At 40.3% G+C, this 20,855-nt stretch overlaps 1 protein-coding gene across 3 annotated transcripts in view; it reads left to right on the top strand.

Moving 5' to 3' along the window:
- The window catches only part of ZNF521 (zinc finger protein 521), a 301,223-nt gene that overhangs the window by 19,197 nt on the left and 261,171 nt on the right, over positions 1-20,855 (top strand). For all 3 annotated transcript variants that reach the window (XM_062201491.1, XM_062201490.1, XM_062201489.1), the window contains one exon: positions 12,949-13,128. Coding sequence is in view for 2 of the 3 variants with exons in the window: in XM_062201490.1 (XP_062057474.1) it covers positions 12,949-13,128 (180 nt within the window). In the remaining variant the exon portion in view is untranslated. The remainder of the gene's footprint in view (positions 1-12,948; positions 13,129-20,855) is intronic.

Genomic DNA, 20,855 nt, shown 5'->3' with positions numbered 1-20,855 from the left:
CTGAGAGAAAGTTACTTCTGTGAGAGAAAACATGATTTGATATTAGCCATTTACACTTGAGAGAACCATGAAAAGTAGTGGAAACCTGAAAAATCCCTAATTGTGTAATTAAAGGCTTTAGCTTTGGATAAAAGAACTGGATACATCTGGAAGCTGATCTGGGCGGTACTTAGTGGTGTGGTGGGGAGATGTGGAGTCGGGGTGCTTTTTCCTATTGCTAATGAAACCTCAGCAGAACTAACATCATACAGAGGTTGAGTAGATTTTCCCCTTGAAACAATTTTTATTTCTTTGAAAGGCAGAGTGAGAACAAGAGCCAGACACACAGAGAGAGGCCTTGCATCTACCAGTTCATTCCCCAAATGTCTGCAATAGCTAGGGCTGGGCCAGGCCACAAGCAGGAGCCAGGAACTAAACCAGGGCTCCCCATATGAGTGGCCGAGACCCAACTACCTGAGCTGTTATCTGCTACCTCCTGGAGTGTGCTTTAGCAGGATTCTAGTATCAGAAACAGAGTGGGAACTGGAACCAGACACCCCAATGTGGGATGTAAACCTTCTAAGCAACATCTTAACTGCTGTTGTAGATGCCTGACTGTGAGTAGACTTCCTAAGGTCTTCCTCTTGATGCTGTCACTCAAGTGTCAGGGGAGTTGCTAGGGTGGAGCCCCCCATCATGAGTTATAGGAAAAAGTGAGGGGTGGTTGTGTCTGCAAAACTATAGCTGTGTGTCTGACTTTGGGTGACTGGTCTCTCGGGAATGCCACATTGGCTGTTTTCAATACACTATGTGGAGCAGCTAGGGAAAAACAAATTCATATTTCCCACTGTCGGGTTAAGGCACTTTACCATCCTGTCTCTTTTCTCTGATTTGACCTATGCCTCTCTTTGATGCAGCTTTTCTCCATGGCTGTGAAAAGTGGGCACACTTGTTGGGAAAGGGTTTGTCCCAAGGACTGATGGGACATTGATCCCATCTGCAGAGGAGACTGGGTGTGACCTGTCACTATTGATGAGAAAATGACCTCAATTCAGACACCTGAGAGATGGCGTTCCAGAGGGGGCACATGCTGTTTTTTATACTGTTGCTTAAACTGAAGTTTCAGGAGTGTTGGTTATTAAAATATTACAAGTAGCAGTAGTGGGATTGATCAGATTTGTTTCTTTAGTATTCTTTAAAGAAAATAAAGTGAGCTCTACCCCTCTAGCACATCTTCTGTGAACGTGCTCCTTCCTCACTTACATTTACTGAAAATTATGTTCCTGATCACACACACACACGCACACACACACGCACACACACATACATACGCATACACTCATTCACATTCTGCTTATTAAATCACATGGTAATAAGCAAAACAAATAAACATGAGTGTTTAGCAGCCATTCTCCCTCTGTGTGGTTGATTTTGTTATCTTTTTACATTTTTGGAGGTTATCTATAAAGCAAATATATTTAAAATATATTTAAATATAGCATATATACTATAAAATCTTTAGTATATGATCATGTTGTCTTGACAAGTCAAGATTGAGACAATGTAACTGGGAACATTTTTCCACAAACAACTATTAATTTGTAGTTACTAAGATAATGGCATACACGTTCAGTTGCAGTTCTGTCTGGGTAGCTCTGTAAATTGTGTATTGATTATGCTAATGGAGCTGGTGTCTTTATTACTTGTCTGCAGATACATGCAGATTGAATGCACATTTGGCAGGCTTGGCATTCTGTAGGAGAAAGTGTATTTTTTTTAAATCTGATTTTTTGGAGAGATTGCATTCAAACAAAGGAAAAACATTAAATTCATATGGAAACTTAAGGAATTGTTTATGAGTTCTAGGAAATGAAAAGCACAGTTAAAAAGTTTAAAAAAATGATGCTCTTCTATTTCCTTTGTTTCAAATTCCTTAAGGAAAGTGTTGCAGAGATGGTATTAAATCAATAATAATCTATTTTTATAGTTTATTTTTGATTGTGTGTCTTTTCTTGTTTTGTTTATCAGGCTGAAGGAACCTTAGACATTTAGGGTTGTATGTATTTTTTAATTTATTAGACCAACTAGGGGAAGACAGAATGGATTTCTTATTTTTTCAATTATCCATAAATTTTCATGTAGTTTGTAGTAGCTCATCTGTCATAAATCAGAGCCTCACTTTTTGCTTTCTTTCATCATACAAACATGTACTTTGTTTTATAGTGTTTTTCTTTCTTTTTCTCTTTTGCTGAGTAATCATGTTACTAATACTTGTTTAGGAATCACTTTAACTTCTTAACTGGGATCATGTCTCACAAATGTAGGCTTTCCACTTCTGTATTAGCTAGGAAAAAAAAAAATCTTTTTTTTTTGTAATTGATTTAAAATAATTTTCCACTTTATTTTAATGGCAATTTGATCCTCAGTTTGTTGGAGAACCATTTGGAGCTGCTGAAGGGAAAAGAGAAAAATGAAACACCAACACCAACAAAGTTTTTCCGTGTTCTTAGTGATACAACTATGTTTACTGGGATATTAAATTGCTAGATTACTGTCTGTAACTGACAACTTTCAGACAGACTCCCTTGTCCTGGTCTTTCAAATTTATGATTGCTGTTAGAAACTTGCCAAATTAAAAAACAATAACAACAAAAGGCAAAGTTGCTATTGAGGAGACTTGAGTGTAATGCTGAATTGATTTTGGTGGATGAGACCGGAGTTTACCTTCTCAAAATGTGACCGGTGGAGAGTATTGTTGCATGCAGCAAGCTGATGTTTCATGTTCAAAACAAAACACTTTCCCCCTAAGCTGGCTTTTCAGTAATTGTTGAGGTAGTTAACTTTAAGTGTCCAATTCAGAAATACTGTTGCAGTTTGATTGGTGCTATGGAAAACGGCAAATGCCTGAAGAAATAGACCAGTTGGCAGAAGTGTTAGACAGTGTGATGTGTCAGATACAGAAGGCTCTTTGCCCCAGATTTCGTTTTGCTCGAGTTGAAATGCTTTCTAGCTATGTTCCTATAGCTGAGGCTTTTGGTTATTTGGTAAAGAGGCAGTGATTTGACTCTTTCCCAGACTTCCAAATTTCTTTTTCTTAAGATTTATTTTATTTATTTGAAAGGCCACAGAGAGAGAGAGAGAGAGAGAGAGAGAGGGAGAAATTTTTCCATCTGCTAGTTTATTCCCCAAATGGCTGCAGTGGCTGCAGCAGGGCGAGGCCAAAGTTAGGAGCTTTTTCCGGGTCTCCTATGTGAGTATCAGGGACCCAAGCACTTCAGGCATCTTCTATTGCTTTTCCCAGGTCATTAACAGGGAGCTGGATCTGAAGTGGAGTAGCTGGGACTTGAACTGGTGCCCATATGGAATGCCAGCGCTGCAAGCGGGGGCTTACCTCACAGTGCCACAGTGTCAGCCCCTAGACAAACAAAATTCTAAAATTAGCTTCAAAAATAGGTTTCATTTATTATCATGGCTGTCCTAAGAAGTATTTTCAGCATATCAAGTCATATGCACTCAAATGCTTTCAAATAATTTGTTTTCTTCCAAAGTGGATTTTTAGCTGTTTTGAAATGACTTTGCTATAAAGAAATTAGCACTTGACTATCTGGATATTCATAATATTTGCAGGTAGTGTTTTTCTTAAGTAAAATGGAAGAAATGCTTGTGGAGGTTGAGCTTGGGACCATAGGAGTTGGTTTGTTGCTTTGTTTTGTGGGATGTTAGAGACACTGTAAGACTCAGATGTGTCCATGTTGAATGTGCAGGCATCAGCATAGTTGGAAGAATGGGGTCTGTAATCTGGCCAGAAGAAAGGCTTAGGCCAAAAATGAACCGTAAAACCCCCAAACAACAAAACAATATAAGATATTGGCTAGTTCACTGCAAGCCTTCCTCTGCAGGTGAGGGTGAGGAGGGAAACACTTTAGCAGGACAATTTTCTCTTTGTTTACTAAGTTAGGTGATTGAGTTTGTTTACCCACTTTAGTCTTTTATCTATTTGTCCTGCTAACTTGTCATCATTCTTTGTGGTGTCCTACCCTACTTTTTCCTACAGAAAGGACTATATACACCTTTTAAAATAAAAAATTTTAATATATTTATTTGGATTTTATATTATTGAAAGTAGCGATCTAGTGTTACTAGTTTGTGAAAAGGATCATGAGTTGCAGGTAGCATCATGTTAAGTTACACTAATGAATTAGTGATCTGAACAGATGGGACAAAAAAAAGGATATTAGAATCAGCATTTGTTTTGTTTGCAGTTAAGTTTTGCACTTATTTTTCTTTGATTTTGTGAATATTGAAAATGAGACCAGATTAAAAGGAACCTCACCAAAGATCTCTAATCCTGAGAGGCATCCTTGGTACACACCTCTTCTCTGAGATCAAGAAGTTAGCTGTCCACCCTCTTTCCAGCCTTGGTATAGGGAAACAGGGATATGGATAAAAAACAAAACCGAGGTGTGAAAATAGAAGAGCAAGTCATTAGCCCTGATGAGCACACCTGTCTTCTATCCAGAACAGTAAGTTCACCTCTGGGCATCCCTCGACAGCCCGTACCTGCAAACACCCACACACTGTGCTCACAGCCAGTCTCCATCCTGTGACCATGGTGGCACCCAGGCCTGTCTTTTCTCTCTGCCTTTGACTCAGTTTGCAGTCTCCACTCCTTTCCTAGTTTATGTTGTGCTTCCAGACTAGTCTCATGGCTTCCAGGTCTGGGTTTTGTCTAATCCATCCTCTCCATAATTCAATATGTTTCTACAATGTAAGGAAATCCCCCAAAGACCTTTCACCGCACTGAGGTCACCTCCTCCCACCTTTTTAAAGATTTATGTATTTATTTGAAAGGCAGAGTTATAGAGAGAGAGAGAGAGACAGAGAGTGAGCGAGCTTCCTTCCACTGGTTCACTCCCCAAATAGCCGCAATGGCCAGAGCTGGGCCCATCTAGAGCCAGGAGCCAGGAGCTTCTTGGTCTCCCAAATGAGTGCAGGGGCCCAAGCACTTGGGTCATCCTCTGTTGTTTTCCCAGGCACATTAGCAGGGAACTGGATTGGAGTTGGAACAGCAGGGACTTGAGCTGGTGCCCATAAGGGGTGCCGCGTTGCAGGCAGCGGTTTTACCAGCGAGGTCACAACACGGGCCCCTAAGGTTACCCTTTGAACATTTCACACAGGAGTCCCTTCATGATCTGGCGGCTTTTCCAGCCTCATCTCTGTCCTTATCCCCAGTCTTTCCACTCTCTCTGGTGTTCCTCATTTGAATAACACAGAAAACTTGGGCCTCCTTGAAGGCGTTGTGTTGTTGCATGCATCTGTGGCGTTAGCCACGTCCGCACTGTTTGCACAGCTGTGTTCTTCTTGTCCTCAGTGCTCTGTCCTTCAGAGCTCAGCCCCAGCTGCCCTTCTTGCTAAAGTGATCCTGCCCTCTTGTAGACGCTCCTCCGCCTGAGTCCTTAGCCTGCCTTCTGCACTCATTGATTTACTCATCTATCTCGCTCCCTGCATGAACTCTTCTCCCGTCAGGATGAATGCAGGCAAGCGATAGGCCTCAAATGGCAAACTTGGGGGAATGGTCACAGCTTCTCAAAGCCAAGGGGAACCGATTTGCAGTTTCCACTCACCCCAAGTTGTCCTTGGCCACTTGAGGCCTGGAGGGACCAGCACCCCCAACATCTGAACCCACTTTCGGGAGACTTTTACAGACTGCGTGTTCCTTCCGGGTCACCTTAGACTCTGTGCCTCCAGGGCCTTAGCCAGATGCCTGGCAGCCTCATAGGCGCTCAGTAAAAGTTTATTGAAGTTGTGTGGAGGTGGCCATAGGAATTCATTGTGAGTTAAATGGCTTTCAAGTAGGAATGTGTTTATATGAAAGTTGGAGTGCTGATGCTACTCTCTCGTATCCTGTCTTTGTTTTGCCAGGTGATAAAGAGGGCCCAAGTAGAAGAAAGAAATTTGGGTCGGATTTTCTGATTGGAAGAGAAGGTTTTTATTTGATTCCAAAGTGTGCGCGTGTGCGTGTGTGTTTTAACCTCTCCCAAGGCTAATTTCCTCCCCCTCAGCATCCTCCTACAAGGAATTTCACTGTAGACAGAGAGTGGTAATAAATTTGTGTTTGGCATGTTCTCCTTGATAATAGTGCATCTGTGATATTTCTCTTTGGTCTTCAAGGACCTTGATAGACCTGTAGAACAATCAAGTAAAACCACAAAAATTCCAAACTTCAACAGTTGTGATTGTGTTTAATACAGAGATAATTCTTTCTGTCTGAGATGATTTTATAGACAAAGGAAAGAACCAATAGATGCAAGTTATTTTTTCTTCCTTCTGCAAAACAATTTAGTAGCTTTCAGAGGATAGAGTGGTTAGAAAAGGAACATTAAAGAACAAGTCGGAAGAGTGTACTGTGATCCTTGACCATGTGCAGTCTGTGGACCTGTTGCCGCGCAGCCAGTTCACCATCTGGGGTGACTATGTTGAGGCCACAGTTGAGGGGCCACAGCGGTCTTATTGTTTTTGTTTGGTTTGTTTACCTAAGGTTGTCAGTAAGAAAAAAAAAAAAATGAGACAGCAGGGGGGTGTGGGACAGACAGCCGCACAGCCTGGTAATGCTGCCTTCCTTCATTAGGGCTGCTTGCCATTTTATAACAGTGTGCGATTTATTTTCCCTAAATCTGTTTTCATCTTATGGGATTTCAAGTTAGAATGCATATCGAGAGCCCAGAAAGCACAAAATAATGATCCCGCCCATTGGTTTTTGAAACCTCAGAACTCTGTCTGCTTCTTGTTAACTCTTTGTAGCCTGAAGGTAACTCCCCTTCCTTTCTTAAGAAGTATTAAGACAAATCATTGAATTGTAGGGGAGGGTTACTTTCTGGTGTGGTTCACTGACTCAAAGAGTCTATTTTTCTTTGGAGCCGTGGGACTTCTGAATATGTCAGTAAACCTAGAAGAAGGGTTACGTGTGCACATGTAAACTTTAAATGCAACATTAGACAATTAATTATTACTTGTCAGAAGGTGGTTGTTGATCTGCGCTGCATCACTTGTAGTGATCTGAGATGTGGGTGTGGAATGTTTTTGTATAAATTATTTGTTCCCTAAGTTCTGTAGAGTTCCTGGATAGAAGAGACTGGGTTATAATTTTTTTTTTTTTATCCCCCAGAAGACACCCTTGGAAGAAAGAATATAGGCAGTTTTGTGCAGTGACAACAGCCTTGTATTTTCACTAGCTGATTAGTAACGTAGAATTAGGACCACTTTGGCTTGAATACTTATTTGTAAAAATTTCAAGTATTTCAGGGCCAGGAGGACATGGCCATTATAAGGAAGCCAAAACTTGCTTTTCTTTTTAGGCGATATGTATTTTTTTTTTAGTTGGTCGTTTCTGGAACTGCTTGGCACTGTGGTGGCTGATTTCAGATTGAGTAATGCATGCCACGGTTGTTTAATTTGGTGAAAAGCTGGCTATGACCAGAGAACAAACTGTTAGGAAATGATCCAGTTTTAAGCTTGCGTGTGTGTATGTAAGTGGAGTATTTTGGGTTCATTCATCTCTTGCCAATCTTAGTTGTTAAGTAATCTTCTTGCATTCATATTTACATCATCTTCTGAATTTTGTCTTTCTGCCACCCTCATAAAAACAGACTCTGGTTTTAAAGGTAGGGCCTCGTGCTTGGAATTCACCAGGAAAAGCCTCATTTATACTCCTGCAAGAAGAACAGAGGGCCTGCACTGTGTACTGGCTGCCAGAAGTTTTTATAGTAATACTTTGTATCTAGGCTCTGGCTCTTACCATTAAATGTGCTTTTTATAGAGTACCAAGTTATAAATGTAGTGCAGCTACGGCATATTAATCTTACTGCAGAGATTTAATGAGGCAGTTGTTTTGCGATGGACACTATTGGGAGCCGAGAGCGACAGAGTTTTACTTCACCACTGAGCTGCAGAAATATTCCTTGCCTGGTAATAATTATAACCACATGATCTCTGAGTTTTTCTTTCTTTTGCCAGTGCTTTTCCATGCGAAAGTGGCTTGGAAGGAGGTCCATTTCTAGGCAGTGAAATGGATTGGAAACTGGGCTGTTTTCTCAGTAGTTTGACATTTTAGCTTTGATCAGGCATGGGATCCTTGTTGCACGGAGAGAAATATGTAAGATGAGTTTCAAGAATACAGATCGTCTTTGCCAGTCCACTGAGATGGCTTTTAGATATTCATTACTTTTACTTGACTTTTATATAGGTTATAAAAAGTAAATGTGGTGAAACCTCATTTTTACATGGACAGAATAGAATTTCTGCTGGTTGGCCTTAAACTGATCCCACACTTGAAATTAATTGAAGTCCATGGGTTTATTGCTTCCAACACTTTTAAGCCAGTGCAATTTTTCATTTTCCCCAAAGTTGTAATTTTATTAAACCAAGTTGTAGCTGTAACAATCCTTATGAAGAGGAGTATAAGAAGAAGGAAAGAACTACCTGCCAGAGAACATAATAAGGGGAAAATCATGCCTCTTTAAAATTCCCATTTATAAGTAGCATTAATAAAATTGGAAACAGAAAGCCACCATTTATTTTTATAATAATGAGCGTGTCTGTATTCCAAAGTTCAGCCTTCTGTTCCGATCAGGCCACTGTTAGTCCAGTGTCCCAAAGCGCATTTCTGTAGGGATGGGCTGGCAAGTTGGTTGAGCAGGTAAGATCATTTGTGTTGCATGCAGTGTGTTCAGTTAGGGCAGGAGAGAGAGGGTGGTGTCGGCAGCCATGGCACAGTTTTGCAGTTGTGTGTGGGGGTAAAGGACTCTTAAAATACTGCCCTTTGGGTGAGTTTATAGCCAACAATGGGCTTGGAAGAACAATTGTCCTTCATGCAGTGCCGCTGGGGGTGGGGCAGTACTTACCAGCATGAACCTTGTATTTATAACCCCTTAGGCTGAAGTCAGAGGTTTGAATGGCTAGCAGGGTAATACAATTATTTTTTATGATTGGATCTCAAAGGACTTTATAAAAACTACATCACTAAGGCCATGTGCAATTACTGAAGTGTAGCCACCTGTGGGAAAGAAATGGTCGACAATGTAAGCTTTCTAGAATCTTCCGACATCAACTGGCATTGGGAGCAGAAACCCCTAACACAAACAAACACGTCTTTCGAATGGGCATGGAAGAATTTTTCACGAAAGTGGGGGTTGGAAGACTCTGCTTACAAGGAGAGGCACTGAGGTTCCAGTGCTCATTACACCAAGGCATCATAGGCTATAATCGAACCCACCTCCCAGAGGGTCCCTCTTAAGTGTTGACCTAAAAACAAATTCGCCAGTTGGCTGGAGCATGCATCCTAAAGTTGCAGCAGAAGTGAGTAAGCTTGACTGACTTTGGTCCCTGAAGGGTTCTATCTGTAAATGCAGAAGTGGAGCAAGATCATTTTTTATTAGTCTTAAAATGACTCTCATTTTAATAACTAGCCACAGTGTCAGAACCACGAACTGGGGTCATTCTTTAGCTTTTAAGAGGTAAGGTACCATGCATTCTGATTTGTTTGGTATTTTTTATATGGATCCATGTAAGAGGTCCATATTCTTGAATAATAAGGAAGGTAACTTTTTATCGTTTTTCTCTGCCGACTACTGAAAGTATTCTGAGCGTTTCCTTATTTAAAAACAAACAGGTCTGCAAACTTGATGTGTAGCATTTAAATAATCATATTAAAATTCAGACTTAATACCCACATTTCCCTTAGTGCTGTCAGTTTTTTTGAGAAACTGGAAGCTCATGCTAAACAACTCAGTGCATTCAGTGTGTGCGTGCTGCCTCCCAACAAGTAGCTGATGGCTTTGGGATTGGTTTGTCATACCTGGGACATTATTTATTTCCCTGAATTGCTCTGGTTTGGCAGTACGTATTTGACCACTTGGTTTTAGTTTTTGGAGATCTTTGGATCATTACCCATTTATTGCATCTGTAGCTCTAGGAGAAACAGTTGAAAACAGCAAAATCAAATGTGGTGGGTCATTTAGTGTCAATTTTGGAAAATGCAAGCGTGTAGGTGCTTTTTTTTAATTTGTAGGTAACTAGTCTATTCCTGTTTACAGAAAAAATACCAGTCAAGAACATTTTAAGGTTCTCTCTCTTTTTGCCCCCCGCATTCCCCTTCTCACCAGCACTAAATAATATTTACTAAGCACTCACCTGGAGACAGTGCTGTGCTGGGCAAAGTACAAGACAAACGAAAAAGATCCTGTGATTACTCCCCCAGGAATGAGCAGTCTAAATCCCCGTATATTGAAATGGGCACTTTGTAGAGTGTTGAGATAATAATTTTCCAGATGGCAAATCAACCCAAATTACCAATTTACTTAAATACCATGTTCTTTAAAAAAAATCTCAACAAATGAAACTATTTGCTCTTTGAGATAGGAGTTCTGCTTTTTTCATGAACTCAAGAGATTATTATGTATGTGTTGATTTTGGCATATGTGAATCATTTCAAGGGTGGTGATATAGTGAAGTTTATTGCAGAAGCAAGGAAGGCTTTGGAACAACTTTCAGACAAAGAAGGGAATGTAAGTGACTTGTAGAAGTAGAGTTCATCCAAGTGTGTTATGTTGCAGGGTTAGCAGAACTTGCTTTCTGAAAGCAGGATGATGGTGTTTATAAACTTTTCTAATAAATAATTTTGATCCTGTGGCTTCTAGACTGTGACATCTCAAATATTTAATGATTACTAGCCATGCTATATTTTAAAATTTATTTTCATTTTATTTGAAAGGCAGTAAGACAGAGACTGACAAATAGAGATCTTTAATTTGCTGGTTCACTTCCCAAATGCCCATAACAACTGACGTTGAACCAGGCTGAAGCCAGGAGTTTGGAGCTCCATCCAGTTGTTGCACATGGGTGGGAGGAACCTCAGTTCTTGAGTCGTCTCTCGCTGCCTTCCAGGGTAACATTAGCAGAATTGAAAGTAGAGATGAGATTTGAAACAGGCACTCTGACTTGAGGTACAGATGTATCAAGGGATTGCTTAACCCCTTCACCAAATGCCTGTTCTGAAATGTATTTATATGAAAATCATCACATTGATCATAGTCATATTAAAAAAGTAACTATAGATAATGAAGGTACTTTAGAGAGTTCATGAAAAAATAAAATTAAAAGATGTTTATTTTAGTGCAGATTTTTTTTTTGAAATCCATGCAGTTTTTCATAATATGTGTTTTCCCTGAAATTTTGAAGACCCCCTCATATTTCTTAGATATCTTTTTTTTTTTCGGCTAGGCAGCAGGAATCAGGGGTGGTGGGGGGAGAGTTCCCATTTACTTATTTATTCCCTAAATGCCCACAAAGGCTAGGCCAGGGCCAGGAGCTGGGATCTTAGTCCGTATCTCCCAATAGGTGGCAGGGACTGAATCACTTGAGCCATCACCTGTTGCTTCCCAGGGTCTACATTGCCTGAAGCTGGAGCCAGGATTAAAGCCATGCACTTTGATACAGGAAGTAGGTGTCTTAACCATGAGTCCACGTGCTGCCCCAGGACAATGCTTTTGTGACCATGTCATTGACTAGTCAAGTAGAAATTTCTAGTTTGACTTCACTCTGAGACATTATTTCTGACACTGGAGGACTTTTTTTCTGCTAGAAATTAGAAGTTAGTATCCCATACATTAAATAACTGATTTTATTATCTTAATTTTCCCAAAGGAAGCATATATATTATCCCCCTCCTCCCTCCCCCAGCCTCTCCTCCCCACACCCTCTCCACCCCATGCTGAGAGGAGGAGTCCTGGTACCAGAGTGTTTGGAGGTGCAGCTCCAACACGATCAGAGACAGCATAAATAACCACAATAATTTACTGGACTCTAAGTGAAAACATTATATGTGGATGACCCTTTTGTTACCCCTGCTGTTTGTATTTCATTCTTGGGGTTAAAATGGAACTACTTTTAGTTTGCTCAATCTTCATCTTTTTCAACATTGATAATGCCAACTCAAGTTGTTGACTTGATTATAATTTGTACTTGCTCTTCATATATTTGGTTTCATATTTTTGAAAACAAGAAACATACAAATATATTTACATTTGAATTTGTAAGAATGTTCTGCTGTGTATGGTGGAGCTTATTTTGCCATTGGTTGCCTAGCATATAATGGAGTAACTGTGTGTTTTGACCAGTTTAAAAGTAAAGTTCGATTTCAGGCCAATAGTAATTAGCTTAGCTTATTCTAGACTTTTGCCTAATTCTGGTAATTTCCAATGAAAGAATATATTTAGCAGGTTGTGGCATAGTGGGTAAAGCCTCCGCCTGCAGTGCCAGCATCCCAGCTGCTTCACTTCCCATCCAGCTCCCTGCTGATGTGCCTGGGAAAGCAGTGGAAGGTGGCCCAAGTGCTTGGGCCCTGAACGCACATGGGAGACCTGGAAGAAGCTCTGGGCTCCTTGCTTTTGCCTGGCCCAGTCCTGGCTGTTGCAGTCATCTGGGGGAGTAAAACAGTGTACAGAAGATCTCTCTTTTTGTCTCTGTCTGTCCCTCTCTCTGTAACTAACTTTCAAACAAATAAATAATTTTTTTTAAAAAGGAGTTAATTCTTAATCACAGTGTTTTTTCCCCATTACAATAGAGATTATTTAATTTTAAAAGTGATTTATCTCTCTCTTTTAAGCAAAGCCTCCTAAAAGGTTATGGGAAAAAATGACAAATTTAATCCTATGGGTGGATGAGTTATTTGACGGGAAAGTAGGAAAAGGGCTACATGGTGGGAAAAAGGAAGAACTCTTTCAATAGTTACAAGCCAAAAAATTTTGGGGAAGGCTCAGTTTTTGATCCTTCTGTAAGAAAATCTGCACCGCAGCCCTCCTGTCGCAGCTTCAAAGAAGACGATGTGTCTGTTTTTGTTAGCAAGAAGATTAAACGTTACTTTAAAAGAACCTGTCTTTAAACCCCACACTTACATCCTTGATTTTCTTTCAGACCCCAACTGTAAACTTGAAGACAAGACTGAAGATGGAGAGGCAATAGACTGTAAGAAGAGGCCGGAAGACGGGGACGAGTTAGAAGACGAAGCTGTGCACAGCTGTGACAGCTGCCTCCAGGTGTTTGAATCGCTGAGCGATATCACAGAGCACAAGATTAATCAATGTCAGCTCACAGGTAAACAATACTTAGCACTTCTTGTCTTCGCATACTGTTCCATTTCTCAATTTTTTCAGTTAGTCTCTTTATGTGTTTGTCTCTTCCAATTATTTTACTCCTCCACTTGAATACCTAGGTAAGTCCAGAGGCGGTTTTGAAAGAAGTCTGGGTTGACTCTTTAGTGTTATAATCCTTCTTATATCTTGAATTGTACATAGACTTTTAATATCTAATGGATATATTTCCTTTCCCTTTTTTACCATGCTGATACCATATAAGAGCAAAATCTACTATTGGATGACCAAAATAAAGTTTAAAAAAGAATTCTTTTGTACACTTTTTCAAAGAAATGTAGCATATATGAGCTTATCTTAGCTTAAATATCATGTCTTCAAGGAAAATTTCCTTGATCTCTTTCTGCCTGAGTTAGCTATACTTTTTTGTGTTCCTGTAAAGTCTGATACTTAATCTTTATTTATTTATTTATTTATTTATTTATTTTATTTGAGAGGCAGAGACAGAGACAAACAGAGAGAGTTCTACCCACTGATTCACTCCCAAATGCCCTTAAGATCCTGGTGTGGACCAGGCTGAAGCGGGAGCTGGGAACTCAGTCTGAGTCTCTCAGGTGTGTGTCAGGGACCTAAGTACTTGAGCCGTCACCTCTTTTGGTGCACATTAGCAGAAAGCTGGAATAGAACCGGAGCTGGGACTTGAACACAGGCATTCCCATTGGCAAGGCAGGCATTCCAAGACTGTCTTAACTGTTATGCCAAACACCAACTCTATGCTCTCTCTTCTTCTTCCTTTTTTTTGTTTTGTTTTTGTTTTTGTTGTTGTTGTTTTTTTTTTTTTTTTTTTTTTTGACAGGCAGAGTGGACAGTGAGAGAGAGAGACAGAGAGAAAGGTCTTCCTTTGCCGTTGGTTCACCCTCCAATGGCCGCCGCGGTTGGCGCGCTGTGGCCTGCGCACCACGCTGATCCAATGGCAGGAGCCAGGTACCTATCCTGGTCTCCCATGGGGTGCAGGGCCCAAGCACCTGGGCCATCCTCCACTGCACTCCCTGGCCACAGCAGAGAGCTGGCCTGGAAGGGGGGCAACCAGGACAGGATCGGTGCCCCGACCGGGACTAGAACCCGGAGTGCCGGCGCCGCAAGGCAGAGGATTAGCCTAGTGAGCCGTGGCGCTGGCCCTTTTTTTTTTTTTTTTAAGATTTATTTATTTACTCAAAGTGTGGAATTACAGAGAGGCATAGGCAGAGAGAGAAAGAGAGCTTTTCCATCTGTTAGTTCACTCCCCAAGTGGTCAGAACAGCCAGAGCTGCGCCAGGAGCCAAGAGCTTCTTCCAGGTCTCCCATGTGGGCGCAAGGGCCCAAGGACTTGGGCCATCTTCTACCGTTTTCCTAGGCCATAGCAGAGAGCTGGATCAGAAGTGGAGCAGCCGGGAATGGAACTGGTGCCCAAATGGGATGCCAACAGTGCAGGTGGTAACTTTATGTTACAGCACCGTCCCCTCTATTCTCTTTTAAAAAACACTTGGCTCTCCATTCCTGTGGGTTCTGCATCCATGGGTTGACCCACATATGGATTGAAAATAATTGGACAGGCCGGCGCCACGGCTCACTGGGCTAATCCTCCGCCTGCGGCGCCGGTGTTCTGGGTTCTAGTCCTGGTTGGGGCACCGGTTCTGTCCCGGTTGCTCCTCTTCCAGTCCAGCTCTCTGCTGTGGCCCAGGAGGGCAGTGGAGGATGGCCCAAGTGCTTGGGCCCTGCACCCCATGGGAGACCAGGAGGAAGCACCTGGCTCCTGGCTTTGGATTGGCGCAGCGCGCCGGCCGCAGTGACCATTTTGGGGGTGAACCAATGGAAGGAAGACCTTTCTCACTGTCTAACTCTGCCTGTCAAAAAAAAAAAAATAAAGAGACATGAATCAGGTCATAATAATCTCCTTGTTCTGTAATATTCTTTAAAAAAAAAAAAGAATTGGAAAAAAAAATGTGTCTGTACCAATGTGTCCAGGCATTTTTTCTTGTCATTATTCTGCAAACAATACAGCATGATAACTATTTACATAGTACTGATGTTGTATTAGGTGTTAAAAGTAATCTGGAGAAGATGTAAAGTGTATGGGCGAAGCTGTGTAGGTTTTGTGGAAATAATACCTCATTTTCTGTGTGGGATTTGCCGATCCACAGATTTTGGTATTAATGGGGGTCCAAGAACCAATCTGTATAGACACTGAGGGATGACATCCTGATGAAGCCAGTTTAGATAGCTGTAATTTGTTTCTTACTATTTGAATCTGACATTGTCACCCCCCCCCCTCTGTTTCTCACTCTTGTTTTCCTAGCACAAATCTTTGCACAATCCTGTATAGAAAATGTGTTTATTAGGCAAGTGGTTCTCAGTTTTCTGCAGAATATGTGTGTTTTTGCAGGATTTTAATAGGTGTTCCATTATAGCTAGGCTTCCTGGATAGATTTTTGTGGAAATGTTGGATTAAATCCAGTTAAAAAGGCTTTTTTATAAATGTGCACTGGGGCTCTTCTCTTCAAGAAGGGAGCACAGTAAGCAGGTTTATTAGGCCATAGAGTATTCTTCAGAGAACCCATTATCATTTCTTAGAATGTAAGTTTGAGAATTGATGTTGCCTATATCAATGTTGGCCAAAGGGTTTTTTTTTTTTTTTTGTAGTTTTTACATGGTGTGTGTGGGGGGGGGGAGTTGTGTGTAACTTTTATTTTTATATAATTCCAGACTTATAGGAAAATTACAAATTAATACAAGGAATTCCCATACACTATTTAACTGGTTCACCAACTGCTTATATTTTGCCCCATTTATTCTTTCCCTCTCCCAACACTAACCATTTTTTCTTACTCATTTAAGAGAAAGTTGGTAACAATAGACCCCAATTAATACATTCTGTGTATTTCATAAAAACAAATACATTTTCTTACATAACCACAGTATACCTACCAAAATTGAGAAAGTTAACGTTTAACACTAGTAGATGCTATTACCCAATCCACAATTAATATTTATATTTCAGCAGCTGCTCTGATATCCTTTATAGCTATCATTTGGGGGAGGGGTTTGGCAGTGGGATTTAAGATCATGCTTAAGATTTGTCAAGTCTGTTTCTCCTTTAAGCTGGAAATGTCTCTCAGCCTTTTTGTGTGTGTCTTGACCATGGAAGCTTTGAAGAGCACCTTCCTGTGACCTTATAGAATGCCCATCACTTGTGTGATATTTCCTGATGACTAAATTCAGGTTATATATCTGCAGCAAGAAGACCAAGCAAGTGATGTGCTCTTCTCACTATGTCAGCTCAGGATGTACATGATGTTGGTTTGTTCCAAGGTTGATGGTAATAACATTGAATACTTGTTTAAGATGGCAGTCTGCCAACTTTCGCCTTTGTAATGTATAGCAAGAAATTTGTGGGCAAAATCTTTGGTATGATGTAAATATCCTCATCATCATGAAACTCTTCCCTACAGTTTTTATACCCATTTAATTTCATAATTTCTGTACGTAGAGTTGGCTTACTGTAGTTTCCTTCCTTTTTCGTTTGATCATTTATTTATCTATATCATTTTAGATTTTTGGATTTTTATCTAATTTAATAGATCATAATTCATGACTATCATTATTTTGATGCTTAGATTCTGTTTAGCCAATGGGAGTCTCTTCAGACTGGATCCTGTGTCTCTTTAACATGTCTCTGTCATAATTTGATGATTTATTTTATGGTACAAACAGATGCTGCAGGAACATCATGCTTGTTTCTTGTCCCAGTGTGCAGTCAGCTTTTCTGTTAGTTTAAAGGACCCCTTGTTCGCTTAAGAAGACCAGGATATTTAGAAGCCAAGATATGAGTGTCATGTATGTTCATTGTTACAGGTGCACCTTTGCAAATAGACATCTAAGCAGAAGAACTAGAAAATGTATATGCATATTTACTGCAACACACATAAGACAAAGTAATATGATTCACAAATTCACACATAAATAAGGATGTGCGTATGTCTGTACTTTTCTCTGTCTTTTCAAAACCACGTGTTCATATTGTTCCCTCTAATTTAACTCAGCCTGTAGGTTCATGCTTGTCTTTTTCCTTTCTCTATTTGTTACTTCTTTCTTTAATGGAGAAAAGGTCCATCATTATCAGTGTTCACTCATTTGTTTGAGCCTAGAATATACATTAAGTAGTTTCAGAATTGCATACCCATAACACCATGAAAAGCAAAACAACTAACTACAGTTTATTATTTTTATAAGTTATTACTATGATTTTAATGTAACATGTATGTATATGAAATTCATACATCATAACTGTGTGATTTGATTAATTTTTGACAAAACAGACACACCTGTGACACATTTCTCTCGAGATATAATTTCTTGCATCCCAGAAAGTTTCTTCATGTCCTTTCTGATGAATCAAGCTTCACCAGAAGTAACTAGTTTTTAAGTTTTTAAATCAGATTTATTTTGCCTGTCCTAGAATTTCTTATAAAAGGGATCATACAGTAGACACTCTTTTGTGTGTCCAGCTTTTTTTGTTCAGCATAATGTCTATTATTGTTAGTAGTTTGTTCCTTTTGTTGCTGAGTTGCATTCAGCATGTATCACTTCTATACTTGATCTTAGCCAAAAGGCAGAGAAGCGATTGTATCACTTCTAGTATTGTAAGAATATTCCATTATTGATTTTCTAGTCTCTTGTTTGGTAGACATTTGGGTTATTGTTAATTTTTGCTTTATGAATACAATAGTGAATCTTCTTAAGTAGATCTTTTTGTGGACATATGTTTTATTTCTCTGGGGTTAATAATGTAGGAGTAGAACTGCCAAGTTATTGAAGGGGAGGGTGTAGGAGTAGGATAGGTTGATCTGTATGAATAACATCTAAACCTGTATCCCAAAAATGGTTGGACTATTTTACCTCCTGCCAGCAGTGCATCAGAGTTTAGTTGTATATCCTTGCTAACATTTGTGTTGTTAGTCTTAATTCAGGCATTCTGTTGGGTGTGTATTTGTATTCTTTGAGGATTTATTTACATTTTCTAGCTCATAGGCATTTAATTGACTTCATTTAATGCATACTTTCCTCAGAACATAAACTGTATGAAAGATCCTGTTAAGTGCAAGATAATTGGTGAGATGTTATTTCAGTAGTATAGTTGGCATTTTAGAGGAAGCTTGAGTCATGTAGAATCAACACTAACGTATGGTAAAGACCCAGGACCTTGAGCATGGGAGTCTGTAAGTGAGACTGATACGGTGAGTATATCCTAAGCCAGCTGTCTTGTCTTAGGTAAGAGTGGACTGTCTCTCATGTTAAGGGCCACTTTATAATTCAGATAATTTAAAAAACAAGCTTTGCAAATTCCACTTAGTGTTTTCTTTTTACTGACTTCCTGCCATGTTGTTATCCTACGGGCAGCCCTATGAAATAGAATAGAAGCAAAGGACATTATTTCTGTCTCATACAACTTTTATAACCTCTGTGTAGAAGATGCAAAATTTTCCATACATGGTATGATGAAGATACTACTTATGGGTAAAATAATTAATTGTCTTAAAAAAATACATGTAACTCCTAATAAAATATTTGGTTCATTTTGGTCTTAAGCTTGCTAAAAGCAAGGAATCTGGCCTGTGTTCACTGACCACACATTTTGATCCAAGGTAGGAAAACAGAGCTAATCTGTGACTTACACTGAAGCTCATGTCAGCAGACCATAAACTCGATAGGCCTTGCTCTGTTTGTGTTTATTCAGGATGGTTTCTTGGGGAAGAGGGTGGATTCAGGGGACAAAGTAGAAATGGAAGGCCAGGGGGAGACAAGGTCAGGATCATTCAGGTTTCTCGAAGGTGTTAAAGCTTGAATTGGCCGAAATGGTGCCCTCCAGTCTGATCTGGAATGATTAAAGACACAGGGAAGTGTTTTAATTAGAAGAGAAATAGTATACTTTTACCTTCTTTCTCCTTGCCAGTCTTTCTGGGTGGGGGAGGGGTCTTGCCTCTGCACCGCCGTGTGCTCCCCGTGCTTGGATTCATACTTCGTCCATGTGCTTCTCCCTGCTTGACTGACAGAGGGCTGGATTTCGCAAAGGAGGGGTTTTCTACTTGCTCCCCCCACCTTTGATTTTGCTCTTTGGATGTTGCATAGTTCTTTTTCAATCTTTTGTCTTTTAACTTCACCCAGTCCCATTTGTGTCACTGCTGATTTTCCTCCGATTCCACTCTTCCTCCAAGACTCTTGTCCACATATTTCCCTGTCCGCATATTTCTCCCTCCCTTCTCCCTGCCTGTTCTGTCATCTCTTGCTACTTTCTCAATTTATTCTCTGCTCTTTATGCTTTCCCTTCTATTAATCTTGATGTCTACTTATTTGTTTGGCCCTACCCAGCTAGACCATAGGTGTCAAGATTTCTTGATGAAAAGTTTGTAAGAAGAAAGAGGGAATTCTGAGTCAGGTTCTGGAGGCTTAATTATAAAATAGAATTAGAAGAGAATGCAGTTTTAACTTCTTGATTTGCAGAATAACAGAAAACTGAGGTTTGACATCTATGGTAGTTACTCAGGGTAGTTCTGTTGTGGCTTAGAAATAGGCATAGAAACCCTGCCTGTTTTCTTTCTTTCCTTTGACTGAAAGATGTTTTCTTTGTTTGTTTGTTTTTTTGGGGGTAACTTGATATCTGTTCCTTGGTGACTTTCATTCCCAAGGGTGATGCCTATCACTTGGAGAGTCTGCCTTCATGAAAATAGATTCACTCCACATCAGAAATTTTGGAATTCTGGTACAGTCTTGCCCAGTGAGCCTAGACTAAGCCAAACTTTGGAGATGAAGTCAAACATAGAGTCATTTGATCCATTCTAGACCCAGATCTGAAAGTTGGCTTGGGAGTTGAATATGTAGCCAGTCCTATCATGAGTAGATGCCAGTGTGAATTGAACTAATAAACAGTGATCTAGCAAGGGATGCAAGGACCAAAGGTGTCATTTATACAATTCTGTTCCCGAGGGGCATTCTGGAATGTGGACACTGTTCTGTGCAAGCCTCCTTGACCCAGGAAAAGCAAACAGCCCCGAAAGATAGGAAGGAACAAGGCCACACTCGTGCAGATGGGTTCTCTCTTCTCTGCCTCATGGTGCAATTTTCCTCTGGTCTCCAGTCCAACTTGTGTAAGTAAGTTACATCTCATCCCCACTTGAAGGAAGAGGGGAAAGGTGAAATAAAAAAAGCAAATCCCTCTGTTGCACTGTAGCATTTGATGGAAGCCACCTGTCTTGCCCCAGCCTTGCTGTCTTTTTCCTGGAGGCTGGGAAGAGAGGAGAGTCAACACTCTAATGCTGTAGGGACTCTCTGATGCAGAAGACAGATTATCAAAATATATATTTAAAGAAGGAAAAGCACAGAGAACCTCTCATTTCACTAATCCGCAAACCCTATCATTTCTTGCCAGTTCCCTCAGGGGGTGGGGAGGGCTGGAAGCCAGAGGGGTCTCATCACACTTCTCAACAAAGATTTAATAGCAGGGTGCTGTGGGGAAGGCTGAGATTATGGAGACTTTATTATGCTTACAAAACTGAGTAAGAACTAGCATTGTAAATCATCAAAACTAAGCTACACTTAACTGGATAAATGTGTAAAGTGCATTTGGTAATACGCTATGCTTGTTGTTCTGACTCATTTTTTTCTCTACTCTCCTGCTAATTTGCAAACTTGAGTTGT

The sequence above is a fragment of the Lepus europaeus genome, chromosome 9 (genome assembly GCF_033115175.1).
Source record: "Lepus europaeus isolate LE1 chromosome 9, mLepTim1.pri, whole genome shotgun sequence".
Taxonomy (NCBI): Eukaryota; Metazoa; Chordata; class Mammalia; order Lagomorpha; family Leporidae; genus Lepus; species Lepus europaeus.
The sequence above is the reverse complement of the archived record's forward strand: the minus strand, read 5'-3'. Positions and strand labels throughout refer to the sequence as shown.